At 38.2% G+C, this 15,644-nt stretch overlaps 1 protein-coding gene across 1 annotated transcript in view; it reads right to left on the bottom strand.

Moving 5' to 3' along the window:
* Positions 1-15,644, bottom strand: part of LOC131663418 (fibroblast growth factor receptor 4-like) — a 670,606-nt gene that overhangs the window by 157,780 nt on the left and 497,182 nt on the right. The window contains exon 6 of the mRNA XM_058933819.1: positions 10,559-10,864. Coding sequence (XP_058789802.1) covers positions 10,559-10,864 — 306 coding nt within the window. The remainder of the gene's footprint in view (positions 1-10,558; positions 10,865-15,644) is intronic.

The following is a 15,644-nucleotide window of genomic DNA, read 5'->3' as shown; positions in this document are numbered from 1 at the left end:
AGGGAAGGAAATATGGGAAAAAGGAGGAAAACTGTTCGTATTCTTTTCAGACATGAAGGCCGCTTTTGATAAAATAAAGAGGAAGAAAATATGGGAAACAATGAAAGAGAAAGGGATAAATAGAAAGATTAGGAAAAGAATAGAAGAAATATACAAGAAAACAGGGAGTAAGGTCAAAGTTGGAGGAGAAATAATTGGGGAGTTTGAGACTTTCAAAGGCGTAAGGCAAGGGTGCCCTTTGAGCACCACGCTATTTAATCTTGCCTTCGCCGACCTGGAAGTGAAGATCAAGCAGGTGACGGAAGGAGGGGTAGTGATAGGAAGGAAGAAAATATGGACATTAGGATATGCAGATGATATAGTGATGATGGCAAAGAGTGAAAGTGGAATGAAAGCAATGCTGAAAAAATTAAAAAGATACCTGGAAGAAAGGGGATTAGAGTTAAATGTAGGAAAATCAAAGATGATGAAATGTAGGAGAGGAGGAGGAAGGGGGAAGGAAGAAGAATTCGAATGGGAAGGTGAGAAGATAGAGATGGTGAAAGAGTACAACTACTTGGGATATGTGATAATCAGAAATAACAGAAATAAAAAGCAGATAAAGAAGGTAGAAGGGAAAATAAATATGGGACTCGGAAGTCTATGGGGGCTAGGAGAAAAGCTATTTAGAGAAAACTGGGAGCTAAAGATGAACCTGTTCGATGCTCTGGTGAAAAGCGTGATTATGTATGGAGCAGAAATCTGGGGATGGAAGAGATATGAGGAAATAGAGAGACTACAACTAAAATACATAAAATGGGTATTAGGATTAGATAGAAACACGCCAAGTTATCTAATACGATGGGAAACAGGAAGACAAGAAATGAAAGATACAGGATTAGAAAGAGCAATTAAGTATGAAACAAAAGAAGAGAAGAAAGAGATGGCTCAATAAAAAAAGAAGCATGGAGAGAATTAAAGAAAAGGGAAAGAAATGAAAAAGATAAAAAGGGTAAGAAGGAGGAGAAAGAGGAAAAGCTGGAAAAAAGTAAAATATACAGAGAGAGGGAAGAGGGAGATGAAATGAGGGAAGAGTTTTGGGAAGAAATAAGAGATGACCTATAGAAAAAAGATGAAAAAGAACTAGAAGAAAAACTACAAAAATCAAGATACATAAACGAGTGGAAAGAGCTGAAAGAAGAAATGAAAAGGTATAAGTTAAAGGAAATTCAAGGAGAGGGAAGAATAAAAGGCCTGCAAATAAGGGAAAGGTTTAGGTTAGGTAATGAAACCAGAAGAAGCAGGTATTGGGAAAAAGAAGAAAATAAGAGATGCAGAATGTGTATGAAAGAGTAAGAAAATTGGAAGCACATGGTAGAAAAATGTGAAAAAAGCAGAAAGGAAGGGGAAGAATGGGAAAAAATAATAATAGGAAGCAAAGAAAAGATAGCGTGGATGATGAAGATAAAATGGAAAAGAAGAAGAAACGAAGAGAAGAAAGTAAAAGAAAAGCAAGAAGACGAAGCTGCAAGACCCTAAGGAGAGACGGAATCAGAAGACAGAGAAGCAAGACTCACAGACACATCTACACACACATACATACACACACATACACACAAAATACGAACATACGCGCAAACATAAACATACACATGCACACACACACACAAAACACAAGTAACAGCAACTACACAAGCGAGAGGAAGCAGGTATTGGAGGATGGAGTAAAATGGAAAAGAAGAAGAATTGAAGAAGAGAAAGAAAAAGGTAAACTAGAAGACAAAGCATAAGATACTAAGGAAAAATAAGTGAGGTTGAGGAAAGGAAAGGCAGAGGGAGCAATAGGAAACAAGAAAAAGGTATCAAAGCCTTAATAAGGAGAAAGATAGATGAAATGATTAGCAAGAAGGAGAGCAAAAGCAAAGGAAAGGCAAAGGTGAAAAGGCAAAAGAAAGTAATAAAGGAAAAGCTGAAAAGAAAATATGCAAGAAAGAGAAAAAAAAACAGAAGAGCGGAAAAAGCAGATCTTGGAGAGAGAAAGAGGAAGAGAAGATCAATCAGAAGAAAAATGAGAAGAAAAGAGGAACAGACAGGCGCAGAAGACAGGGACACAAGAGTTGCAGACACACCTACAAATGCACATATTTATACATCACACACACACACGCACCCGCGCACTCACACACACACACACACACACACACACAAAACACTTACATAATCAACTACACAAACTGGATACGAGACACAAATAGCAATATAAGAAATGTAAACCAAATGTAACATATAAGTTGTAAATAAATAAAATAAACTAAACTAAACTTATTAATTTCCATATATCTGTACATAATCATTATACTAATCTACTGTTTTTTGACGCAAGTTTATAGGGATTATACGTAACGTTACAATATTATACTTAGATAAAATATGTACCAAGAGCGAATGAAACTCGAAACATTTGTAAAAACGATCGTAGAGTTGACGCCTATGAAATACTAAAATTTAACGGCAAGAATAGAACAGCAAAAGAGTATTTTTGTTAATTGCTAAAAAAGTAAATCTGCGGATGACTTATGTTGATATTAAACTATATCAATTTCTAGATGAACTTTTATAGAATGTAACGGAGAATCTGGGCTAGGCCGATTTTATCTGTTTGGCTCTCGCCAATATCCGCACGTGAGCCAGGCTGAGAGTACTATATGTGCGTTTGTCATGCACACTCATACTTGGCTTTTGTGTTCAAGATGCAGTATACGGGCTGAGGAGACGGTTGGAGCGATCGAGACGGTGCGAAAGATAGAAAAGGAGAGAGAGAGAGAGAGAGAGAGAGAGAGAGAGTTGTGTGGATCCTGGCGTCGATGAAGGGGAGTACATGCTAGATATTAGGGGAGATCGTTACGCACGCAGATTTAACCGATTTTGGAACGGTTTTCCCGAGTCGGCCCCGTGACCTCGCCAACGGCTGGATCGCATCGATCCGTGTCCCGAAGGATACCCGGCAACTGTGTGTGTGGGTAACTGGCGAGATGCGCGGGTGCGCGTATAAGTGATCATCATCGTTGTTGCAGGCACAGAACAAGCGAACGATAGCAGAAAGAGCAATCGCAGCGGCAGTAACAACAACAAGCAACAATGGTTTTGGGTCAGTAATATTTGTGGAGCGAGCAAGAGATTGAGCAAGAAAACGAAAAGCAACGACAATAACACCAGCAAAGAGCTCATCGAGAAGGAGCGCACAAGTGACGTCATCCAACGACGTGTTGTGACTGTTAGAGGGGCTGACAGTCGAGGTCGGTACCCTGTTTTCTCTTTTCTCTCTTTCTCTCTCTCTCTCTCTCTCTCTTGCATGTTTGGACGCCAGTTGATGGATGGATAGTACAGCATATCTGCCAGCTACCCCATCAGCCCAATTAATGACGAAATTATTGTCGGTATTAATTGTAATAAGTAGGTTTAAAAGGGAATCAGCAGGCTAACCAGCCACTGATTCACCTTTACGTTCGCGATTTGTTGTTGTGCCGCTCGTAGAGTCTATCGGTGTGAGGTCACCGTCTTGTAAATCTATTTTGGTCAATTAAAGCATTAGTGAGTTCATCAGCTGTTGTTTTCGTTTATCGTCGAGTCGCTCCTCATCCCGAATTCTAATCCGTGCCTTTAACGTAGTTTTGCTCGACGTGTTATTCAGTCGTGAGAACATCTTTTGCTTTCCGAATCCTCGAAATAAATAATTTGTGCGGACTACCGCAAGCTACCCATGCGGGAACGGCTGTTTCGTCGTTATAAGAACAAGTGGGTCTTTTTCATTTTCAGAAATATCGATTTTATCGAAAAATTATTAACACACGAAGTTAACGAAAAACTATAAATGTGCAACCTTCAAAAATATAATACTTTTGAAATATGTATTTTACGAAAAAGTTGCCAAAGACCACTTTGTCTTAAAATAAGCTATTGTTACCTAACAAAAATTTTCATAGCGAAAAAACCATCCTTTTATAATTTGTTTAAATAATTGAAGAAATTTTTCCATCATATTTACAAAATCTAGTTATGGATTTGGATTCTTTGGCTAAAAGAACGTAAGAATAATAGGTTTTCACTTAGAGCATTTCATACAGGAGTCTATCTAGACGCCGGACTAAAATATCCATTTGGGTTACTAGAAAAGAAAAACGTAAATATCCCGAAATATTAAAATGTAGCTACCTGCCCTGGCTCCTGATTTATTTATCCTTCGCTTCTATCCGAGTTTTCCCCTCCACTTCTTACTATGGTCTCTCTTTCCCATCAGTTAGCGAACACGGCTTTCAATCTCCTCCCACCTCCCTCTTTTTTTCCAAATTGCAATGGTTCCCACAGTGGTCGGAAGGATCGGAAGAAAAGTTGTCACATAGCCAAGCAGACCTTTGACGATCTCCCACCTAATCTATGGCTCGAGTAGAGTTTCCGAGAAGTGAGTTAAGTATTGTGAACGCACTCATTGAGTATCGTCCACACGTAATAACCCGGATACAGACACTTAGGCTGAAAAAAATCGTTTGTATTGAGGCAGTGCCTAGATTGGCACTGACGCCACCAATTCTTTAATAAAAAAGAGAGTAAGAAAGACGCTTTCGCTCTTACAATCGGATAAACAGAGAGGACAGGTCAAATGAATAACTGATTGCAACTTCAAACAACAAAACTTATCTCTATTAACTAGTTCAGTTATTATTAACTTAAAATTGTCACGTGCATAAACACATGAACGAGTAAACCTCAGACGTGGGAAAGCGGATTGTTCGGCAACAGAATCGCCTTGATAATTCGTTTCCTTATACTGAGAAAAGAAAACCCGATGTTTGATTACCGCAGTACGATAAGTATAACCGGCAAGTAATTGCCTGGCTATTTATCGATTCGCGCGGCCGCGCATCACCACGAGAGAGAGAGAAAGAGAGAGAGAGAGAGAGACGCAACGGGAGATAGAGAAAACCCAACCTTTGCTTAGGCGACGAAGATGACTGCAGGGATTTGGTCCGGCTGCTGGCTTCTTCGTGGTTGCTGGCAGTTTCTTTGAAAGTCGTGTCACGCACGGTGTTGAGATTCGCTGACAAACGGCGAAGGAGATGAAAAACCACATACTCGAAGTCGAACACAGGAACAGTGGCCGGTCAGTGCATACGCGTGCACTATCTCTTTCACTTACTCTCTCTCTCTGTCATTCTCTAATACTAGTTGTTGCGCTTTCGCTCCTTATTTTGAGGTCAACCGCAATCAAGCAAGCTCAAAGTAGCAAATTAAGCACCAAATGTATTTCGTCTTTTACGAAACACAAAATTGTCAAACCAACCGAACTCAGCAGAATTCCAACCCAAAAATCGAAACACTGACATATTAACTTCTTGATTACTCGACAAATCAATGTAGGCTAATGAGTCAATATTCAATATATAAAAGAGCGTACCGATTTTTTTCGGCAGTTGATTCGTGAAACGCGACAATTCCATTATATTAATTCAATTACCGATCACGGAGTGAATTCTATTTATCAAATAAAGTGAGATTTTACTAGTGTTCTTAAATATTGTGCTTAAAATTCATTGCTATCACTTCCATTGAGATTAACCCATTAACGACCAAAGAGGTCAGTTTTTGGACATATTTTTGATCGCAAAATTCATTTGTAAAACGAAACAATAAATTGATCCAGGGTACCATACCATATGTTTTTGGGTGTGCTGAATCTAAATCCGGGCTCAAAATTCAAAAATTTTGCTTACATAATTAAATATGGCCGGTTTTTTATAAAAAAATAGGAAAATTTTGAAAAAAAAAATTTTTTCGAATTTTTTTTCTACCATAACACATGACAATATCGAAATCTTTCTTCAACCATGAGTGCACAAAATTGTTGAACTTTAACAGAAAATTTTTATATTCAAAGTTTTTTTTCCAAAATGGCGGAAAAAATGCCAAAATCTGGAAAAAAAATGCGTTTTAGGTTACTATTTTTTTCTTTAATACTATGAGGTTAAGGAAAAAGTTTTATATAACAAAAATGTCTTATGATTTGTCAAGGAAAACTAAAATTTTTTCAAATTTTTTGAAAATTTTTTTTAATTTTTAAAAAAATTATAGAATTGAAAATTTCAAAAAAATTTCGAAAAATTCTGGAAAAATTAGAGAGTATTCTCTGACTAATTCTAAGACATTTTTGATCTTATAAATTTTTTCCGAAAGCCTATAGTTTTAGAGAAAAAAATTCTCAAACAATTGTGGAAATTCTATTCAACCGTTTCAACTTTTGGAATTTCATAAGATAAGATGTACGGGATTTCCATTCTCCATGAGGTTGGAGGAAAAAATCGTATTACCTGAGTATTACCTGAGTGCTCATAACATTTATATTTAGATTTTACTCTCAGCGTAGCCCATCTCTTCTCTTAGAAAAGTTTTACCAAAACCTATTTGGGCAGATCGATTGAAGTCGATAAACATAACGTAGTTTTTCAACTCAAAAGTTATTCAAATTCATCCTTTGAAATTAGGAGATTTTGTTAACACTTTCGTGTTTATACTAGCAATGCCTCGAAAAAGATCGAGAAGTGCTGTTTCTTCTGAATCTGGAAGTGAATCTGAATCATGCACCACAGACGATGATGAAAATTGCATGATACCAAATGCAGAATATTCTGGTTCGTCAGATTCTGAAAATGATTCAGATAGTGATTCAGATAATTACCGTGATGAAAAAATACCGAAAGCTACTTACAAGAGAGTTTCAAAAAGTTATCAAGCTGATCAAGCTAAGCTTGAAAAAGATTATAAATTTGATTGGGTAGATGGTGAAATATATATTCTGATATAATTGAAGATAAAATATTATTTCCTAGATCTACAAAAGAAAAAATTAGAAAATGTGATCCAAGAGAACTGTTTGAACATTTTTTTTCTATTGAAATGAAAAATTATATTATCGATGCATGCAAGGAAAATTATTTTGACTTATCATTAGTTGATCTAAATACATTCATCGGAATCATTATAACAAGTTCATTCAATAAACGAAAATCTCAAAGAGATTATTGGTCAACTGACCCTTTTTTATCTTGTGAAAAAATTTCTTCAGCAATGTCACGATCTCATTTTGAAATGATAAAGTCTAAATTGAAATACTCAAAGGCCAAAGATAAATATCCACAAGATAAGGCTTGGCGAGTTCGTGCTTTGTTGAAACTGTTTCAAAAGAATATTCTGAAGTTTGGCTTTTGGAAATCAGCTTTATCAGTGGATGAAATGATGGCTAAATCGTATGCTAGAACGTGTTTGAAACAGTTTATACGAGGAAAACCTACACGATTCGGTCTTAAATTTTGGGGTTTGTGCGCTGCTAATGGATACTTATTCAATATAGATTTATACTGTGGAAAGAACTCTGTAATAGGAGATAAGTTATCTAAATGCGCTTTAGGATCTCGCGTGGTTTTACATTTATTGCAGCCTTTTTTTGAATTGACTTCTGATGCAAAAATTCCTCTTTATCATCTTTATTTTGACAATTACTTTACAAATTTAGTTCTTGTTGTGCATTTAAACCGATTAAAATTGAAATGTACTGGAACTGTTAGAGACAATTGTGTCCCAGTAAAAAATGTCATTCATAAAAAGGCTCCACGTGGAACATACGAGGTGTGTTCAAAAAATAACGAGAATTTTCGTTTTATGAAAAAAATATTTATTTATTCATCTACATTAATGTTGTCGCTTTCAAAGTAGTCCCCTTCGGATACAATACACTTATGCCAACGCTTTTTCCAATCCTCGAAACACTTTTGAAACTCGATCTTTGTAATAGCTTTTAGCTCTTTCAGCGATTCGCTTTTAATGTCATCTATGCTTGTAGAACGATGGCCTTTTAATGTTCTCTTTATTTTTGGAAATAGAAAAAAGTCACATGGAGCCATATCTGGCGAATATGGAGGCTGAGGCATCGTTACAGTTTCGTTTTTGGCCAAAAATTCACGAACAAGCAATGAAGTGTGAGCAGGCGCATTATCGTGGTGCAAAAGCCATGAATTGTTTTGCCACAAATCCGGGCGTTTTTTTCGGATTCTTCACGCAAACGACGTTGAACTTGTAGGTAGTACTGCTTATTGATTGTTTGACCTTGTGGCAAGAATTCATAATGCACTATGCCATTAAAATCGAAGAACACAGTGAGCATAACCTTCACATTCGACCGCACTTGTCGAGCCTTTTTCTGTCTTGGCGATCCAGAATGCCTCCACTGGGACGATTGAGCCTTAGTTTCGACATCATATCCGTAAACCCATGTTTCGTCACCTGTTATAACACGTTTTGTAGTTCTGCATCGTTATTGACTTCATTTAGCGACTCCTGAGCAACTTCCATTCGCCGCTGTTTTTGTTCGAAATTCAACAATTTTGGAACGAATTTTGCTGCCACACGTTTCATACCCAAAACATTCGAAAAAATTTGATGGCATGAGCCAACTGATATGCCAACATCATCAGCGACTTCTCTGATTGTGATTCGGCGATCATTCATAACCATTTCTTTCACTTTTTTCACGTTTTCATCGGTTGTTGATGTGCTTGGGCGTCCGGGTCGTTCGTCATCTTCAACGTTTTCGTGGCCATCTTGGAAACGCTTATACCACTCATAAATCCTTGCTTTACTCATAGCAGACTCACTATATGCCTTTGTTAACATTTGACAAACTTTACTACACTTTATTTCATTTTTTACGCAAAATTTAATACAAATTCTTTGATCCATTTTTTTTCACAAACGAAAATCGCCGAGCTCGAAAAACACGTCTAACGTTAGCGGCTGCCACTTAAAAAGTAAGCAATGAATATTGCTGAAAATTTTATCGTACTTCAGGGGCATGTGTACCAACATAATAAAAAAAAATTTATACAAGCGGACTCTCCAAACCCGCGAAATTTCAAAATTCTCGTTACTTTTTGAACACACCTCGTATGCAGTAAAGCATGAAAAAAACTCTGGAATAAATTACATCACGGTTATGGATTCAAAGCCAGTATTAATACTATCTACAGCTGCAGGGGTCACTCCATTATCATCAGCAAAGAGATACAGTTCGATCGAAAAAAAAAGTCGATATACCAGTTCCGCAAGCTTTTCACCTATATAATTAGTCCATGGGTGGAGTTGATGTACACGACGGTCACTGTAACAAGTTGATGCCAAGTATTCGTTCAAAGAAGTGGACGTGGGTGATTTTCATTAGACTTATGCAAGCAGCAATTACAAATGCAGTTGTAATATTCAATGCTGCTGATGATAGTAAAAAAAAAGTTGGAACTAAATAATTTGCAATGTCAATAGCGAAAAGTTACATTCATGATGCTGAAAAAAATAAGGAAAAGCATACAACAATTCGAAAAAAGAAACAGAACAAGTGTTCCATTTGTCCAATAAGAACATATGTGTACTGTGAGAAGTGCAATTTGTTTTTTTGCATTGCATGCATGAAAGCAAAGCATGTCTGATTACAGTGAAAGACCAGAGAACTCACTATAAAAAAGCACCTCGTAGAGTGAGAGGCGAGGGGACTCACTATAAAAAAGCACCCCGAGGAGTGAGAGGCAAGGGGACTCACTATAACAAACACCCCATAGAGTGAGAGGCAAGGGGACTCACTATAAACAAGCACCTCGAAGGAGACATGATTTTACTACGTCCACGCTGTTGTCTCTGGGTTACGCTAAGAGTAAAATATAAATATAAACTGAAAGTAGTCACACTTTAGAGGTACTTACGCAATACTTTATTTAGAACCTCTTGATAAATTAAACTTAGGTACGTTTATACCCCAATTTATCTTATGAAATTCCAAAAGTTGAAACGGTTGAATAGAATTTCCACAATTGTTTAAGAATTTTTTTCTCTAACTGTCTTGAAAAGCACTGTTGGAAAAGAAATGCGGAAATTGGCACTTAAAGACTTGCACATCAATTATAATGAAAAAGGACTATTGGAGAATGAATTGTTGGTGATTAACCAATCTATTTTCAAGTAGATGAGAATTTTACATTGAGTTTTTATAAGAAAGACTTTATTTAAAGAGTTTTTATCAGAAGAATACCTATTCCAAAATATTTATTAAATTAAAGCTTGAATAAATATTTAGCGACCTTAAATACTCTTATAAAGAATCGTCTATGCATTTTTTAAAATTTGTATACACTTTCACACCTAATTCCTTTAGAACGTAAAGAGGTAGTTTTTACCTTTAAAATTGAGATTTTGTCGATATAAAAAAATACGTATCAAATATTTTTTGATTTTCTAACTATGTCCAATGTTTCATCCTAAACGGTGAGTGATAGGTAATGTTACTTATTAGAGCTGATACTATGTAGAATATAGAAATGAAATAACACATTTCTATACAGAATTCCTCAAGAAGTATTTCCTTAAATATGCCTTGCAATACATTTTCTAAAAAAAAAATAAAAACTCAAAATCATGAGCAATAATCTATATGAAATAGAATAAAATTCATCTTTGAACCGCTATAACTCAATATTTGTTTTATAACCTCGGCAGCTGCCAATCCAGGATAAGGTGTAGATCCAAGCGTTATAATTTCCCATATTATAATACCAAAACTCCAAACATCTGATTTCACCGAAAAGATATTATCAAACAAACTTTCAGGTGCCATCCATCGTATAGGTAATCTACCTTCGGATTTTCTTTCATAGACTAGATCAGCTGTAACATCACGTGCAAATCCAAAATCAGCCACTTTACAAACTCGATTTTCATCAATCAAAACATTACGTGCAGCAAGATCACGATGTATAATGCATTTTGATGCGAGATTTTCCATGCCTTTTGCTATCTGAAATAATTAAATTTTAAAATAGGTACAGATCTAAATTAAAAGATTATGGTAAAAATAATATTGAAATAGTGTATGTTTTAATAATTAAAAATTTCGAATAAGATAAATCATTGAAATAATTTGATATAGCTAAGCAAGCGTGGAGAATTTCTTTCTAGTAACGAGCGAATGTCATAACTTGTGTCTTCCAGTCTCGACCGTCTCTGGCCATGTTTACGCTATTACTTGATTAATCATTTTAAACCAAGCAAAATTTACGTATTAGCGACTAACCTAACTCAAAGATAAATAAATTTATTAATCGTTTAATAACATGTCAGTCCAAATCAGCCTTTAATATTTTAACGAGCCCTGTTCATTAAGGATGCTCATTTGCCTGAGCCGGCTAGACGGCGACACCGACTGGCTCGTGACTTATCAATTAGGCTTCACACGCATACGACAAGAGAGAGAGAGAGAGAGAGAAAGAGAGAGAGCATGGGAGGTAGATACTCGAGTACTGGCGACGGAATAACATCAACTTGCGAGATAACTGGTGCGAGATGCTGCCGAATCCCAAAAAAAGAAAAAGTGGATAAAAAACGAAGTGTAAGGAGAGACGAGACAAGTGGTCGAGTAAAAGAGGATCAAGAGAACGTAGTTACCTGCGTCGTATTATCAAATAAAAAAGCTCGCTAGCATTCAATTGTAAGCGTGTGTGTCCAAATTTCTGCCACGAAAGCGTACCGCGTTATTAGTTCGCGTTAGCTATGGTTTTCTCTTTCTCTCTTTACCGTGATTCGACGTTTGTAGTATGTAGTCTCTTGGCTTAACTGGTGTATTTACGTATATATATATATATATATATATATACACATGTATATGCAAATACAGATATGTTAATTGATATATTTGAAATTATTTGCGAACAAATAATAAATTTAATTAATAAATTTATGGATCAAGAAATTGTAGACTGGGTATCATAGAATTATAACTAATATTGAGTGAGTATAACGATTATACCTAGCAATGTTTTAATAATTTAATAGATCATCAGTGACTTTTTTACATTATTTATGATATTTATTTATTTATTTTCATGTTAATTTAACAAATTTATAATTTTCACTGTTGCTCACTCCCGCGGCATTTAATAGCGTTCGTTTTTTCTCTTTTGTTATGCTTCGTTGTGAAGGATTAAGTACATTTTCTAAGTTATCAGCAAAAGTGGTAGCTTTGTCATTGTTTTAATTATATCTCAATCGTCTCCGGCATGTACGCGTGGGATTTATGATATAAAATCCGAGAAGCCTTTAGCGCAGATGTTGTAAGAGACCCGAGAGGCCTTTAGCGCAGATGTTTTAAGAGACCGGAGAAGCCTTTCGTGCAGATGTTGTAAGAGATACCAGGGAAAGTATTTCACTGCGGGATTTCCCTCACGTGCCATGGAGCCAACAGCCTAATTACGAGGATGGTCCGATAAGTACTTAGCCTACAAAAGAAAAACGAAAATTTTGGAAAAGTGGCATTTTATTTTTCAACATAGTCTCCTTTTAGTTTGATACACTTGGCCCAGCGATGCTCCAACTTCTTTAACCCGTCTGAAAAATACGTTTCCTCGAGGTCTGAAAAGTAGGCTTCCGTGGCAGCAATTACCTCCTCATTCGACTCAAATTTCTGCCCGGCGAGTAACTTTTTCAAGTTTGGAAACAAAAAGAAGTCTTACGGAGCTAAATCTGGAAAATACGGTGGATGGGGCAGCAGTTCGTAGCCTAATTCGACCAATTTGGCCATGGTGACGGCGGAGGTGTGAGCCGGTGCGTTGTCATGGTGGAAGAGCACTTTTTTCTTCGCCAAATGGGGCTGTTTTTTCTGCAATTCGACGTCGAATCGGCCCAATAATTCGGCATAGTACAGCCCTGTGACCGTTTTCCCCCTCTCCAGGTAGTCGATGTAGATCACATCTTGTGAATTCCAGAAAACGGTGGCCATCACCTTTCCGGCCGATGGCAGTCTTCGCCTTCTTCGGAGCACTTTCGCCGGGTAAAGTCCACTATTTCGACTGTTCCTTGGTCTCTGGTGTATACCAGTGGATCCATGTTTCGTTGACTGTCACGAAACGACGCAGAAACTCCTTCGGATTGCGCTTAAACAGCATCAGACATTGTTCTGAAGTTGTCTCACGGTTGCGCTTGTTGTCCGGAGTGAGCAAACGCGGCACCCATCACGTCGACAGCTTTCTCATGCCCAAAATTTCATGCAGGACATGGCCCACGCGGTCTTTTGAGATGCCTACGATCTGAGCTATCTCACGCACCTTCAATCGTCGATCTGCCAATACGAGATCGTGAATTTTCGTCACGTTATCCTCCGTAGTTCTCAATAGAACTCAATAGGTTCGCATAGCCCACTGTCTTTCACCCCTTCGCTTTCAAACACTTTGGAGATCCGGAAGTCAAGTTTGCTACGACATCCTTGACGCACACAGTGAGTCGGAGCCTTTTTAATCTAAGGCGGCGACCTCCTCCAGAGGAGTACCGATCTTTTCAAAGTTCGACGCTCAGGGAGAGCGGAACTAAAGGCTTGACCCTCGGTTTGGACGCGACGGGACTCTAGTTGCCCCAACGTCTACCGCCTCGGAAGCACGCGGCATTCAAATCTTACGAGATTTGCTTGACCTGGTACCACTACCCCGCAGAGGCTAACCCAAATTGGGATGTCAGAAGAGAGACTCAGCTAGGACAGCCAGAGGAAATTCCTAAGACGATCAACCAGCTAAGCCTCCCCTCCTGGGCTCTCGTTCAAAACATCCCACCCTGCGTACCTGTATTAAGGGATTGTTCCTACGACTCACAGGTCCATCGTTTCGACGTGCCATGGCGCGTCTCCCTATTGCGTTTCGGTCATACCCGCTCACGCTGGTGGATATCCGTTATTCGAAAGGAAAGTTGTACCCCGATTTTCGCTTTCTATGGAAGGCTTTTATGACTCGCTGATATTGATCTCTGCTCTTTCGATTGATATTTTCTGACTTGGGTCAGGGGCGGGGTCTCGCCTAGCCGACAAGGCGACTCCCCAGGCAGTTTTCAATATTCGTGCCAGTCGTGCCACTCATTTGAATCAATTTCCAATATTAGGCTAAATCGGGTATTCTAATTCGCGTTCAAAACATCGAACTTCGGAGTTTAATTCAGATGTTCGATGCTCAAGTAAGGATAAGCGTTGTGTGTTTTGCCTACTGTTTCTTTACAGAAACAGCGTTTTCAGCCCCACCACGTGAAGGTACACACATCCGCACTTGTTATTGCAAGTCTTCGTTCAAATATACATTGCATTCACTTCGGGTTGACTAGCATTAGTTGCTTGTCGAGGGCAATCGGTGACGTATTTTGTACTTCAGCATTTGCATTTGCATATGCCCGTACAGAAAAGAGAAGTCTACGACGTCCTCTCCCAAAACAACGAATTGTTTGTTTGAGAAGTCTCCTTTCTCTGTTAAGGAAGACAATTACTCGCCGCCGCTTTGACAAAAGATTTTTGCACAAAGTGACCTGGCCAGCCTCGCGGCATTATGTGCATCATCTATGTTTTTGCTAAGAGGACCATAATCGAGCTTCCTGAGAGCGTCGTGATTGCAATCATCTATCCTCCGTGGTATCCGTTTTCGGAGCACCTGGACGTGGCTCTTCAAAAATCGACGTGCGACCACGTTGAAACTCGTTAAACCAATTTTTGACGGCCGCTATCGAAGGAGAAGAGTACACAGCATCCAAGCGCTTTTTGATTTCGCTGCGCGATTTCCCCTCCAAAAACAAGAATCGAATCACCGACTGATACTGCTCTTTTTCTATTTTTCAAAAATCAACGGACACACTTGCTTTCACACGCTCTCAAAAATAAACTACAACTCCGATCCGGCTGAAATCTTGACAGTAACAATCGAGAAGGTTTTACTACGTGATAGAATATTTCTCATCGGGCGGTGAGGCTAAGTACTTATTGGACCACCCTCGTACGGTGGGGTCCAGCTGTGAGACAGCCCGAGGAAACGGCTATACGCTCGACGGAGCCAGTTTCGGATGACACTAACCTCGTTGGTCGCTTGCTAATGAGAGAGCGGAGTTTCCCTCGGGTTTTTATATTTAGTGCGTTTGTTTGGCGAGGAGGCTCATCTCTCGGGAGTTAGTCGTTACCTAGTTGTTACGGGAATAACAACGGCATCTCCGCCTCACTGTTAGTGCGATATACGTTTTATTTTGTTCTGATCTTAAAATCTAAGTTAGTTTTACTCGGACGCGCCTTTACTTAAGTGGCTGTTAAAGTTTATATTTGCATGTACTCCTACATGCGAGGTTTGAGTGGTCATTGAATTGTTTGAGGGCTGTACCCCGCTTGATTAAGCCTCAATTTCACTGTGTCATGTGTGACGTCTAGACTTAATAGTTTTGTAAGTGCATTAAGTTAAATTCAATTATTATAAGTTTAAGTATCCGGCTTTTGCCTCCACTCATCGAGTGGAGGTTTTTTATGCCCATCTTCCTTTGTTGAATATACGTTCCCTTATTGTTTTTATCAAAATAGTTTTCTTTATTTATCCTCCAGTTCACACACTCTTAACTAAAAAACTTAATCTAAAAAACAGTCATTAATTTTTCTTGCCCATGATCTATCAAATTTTAAGATGAGAGAGGAAAATGTTTGTTGTTGTGTGACGGAGAATTTCGGTTTGCCGGCTTCTCCTTTGTCTCTCTCTCGTCCGTTCGTTGCGCCCGGGCTGAGAGTGTGTTTGTATCCA

The sequence above is a fragment of the Phymastichus coffea genome, unplaced genomic scaffold (genome assembly GCF_024137745.1).
Source record: "Phymastichus coffea isolate CEN01 unplaced genomic scaffold, Cenicafe_Pcof_1.1 PCOF00002, whole genome shotgun sequence".
Classification (NCBI taxonomy): Eukaryota; Metazoa; Arthropoda; class Insecta; order Hymenoptera; family Eulophidae; genus Phymastichus; species Phymastichus coffea.
The sequence above is the reverse complement of the archived record's forward strand: the minus strand, read 5'-3'. Positions and strand labels throughout refer to the sequence as shown.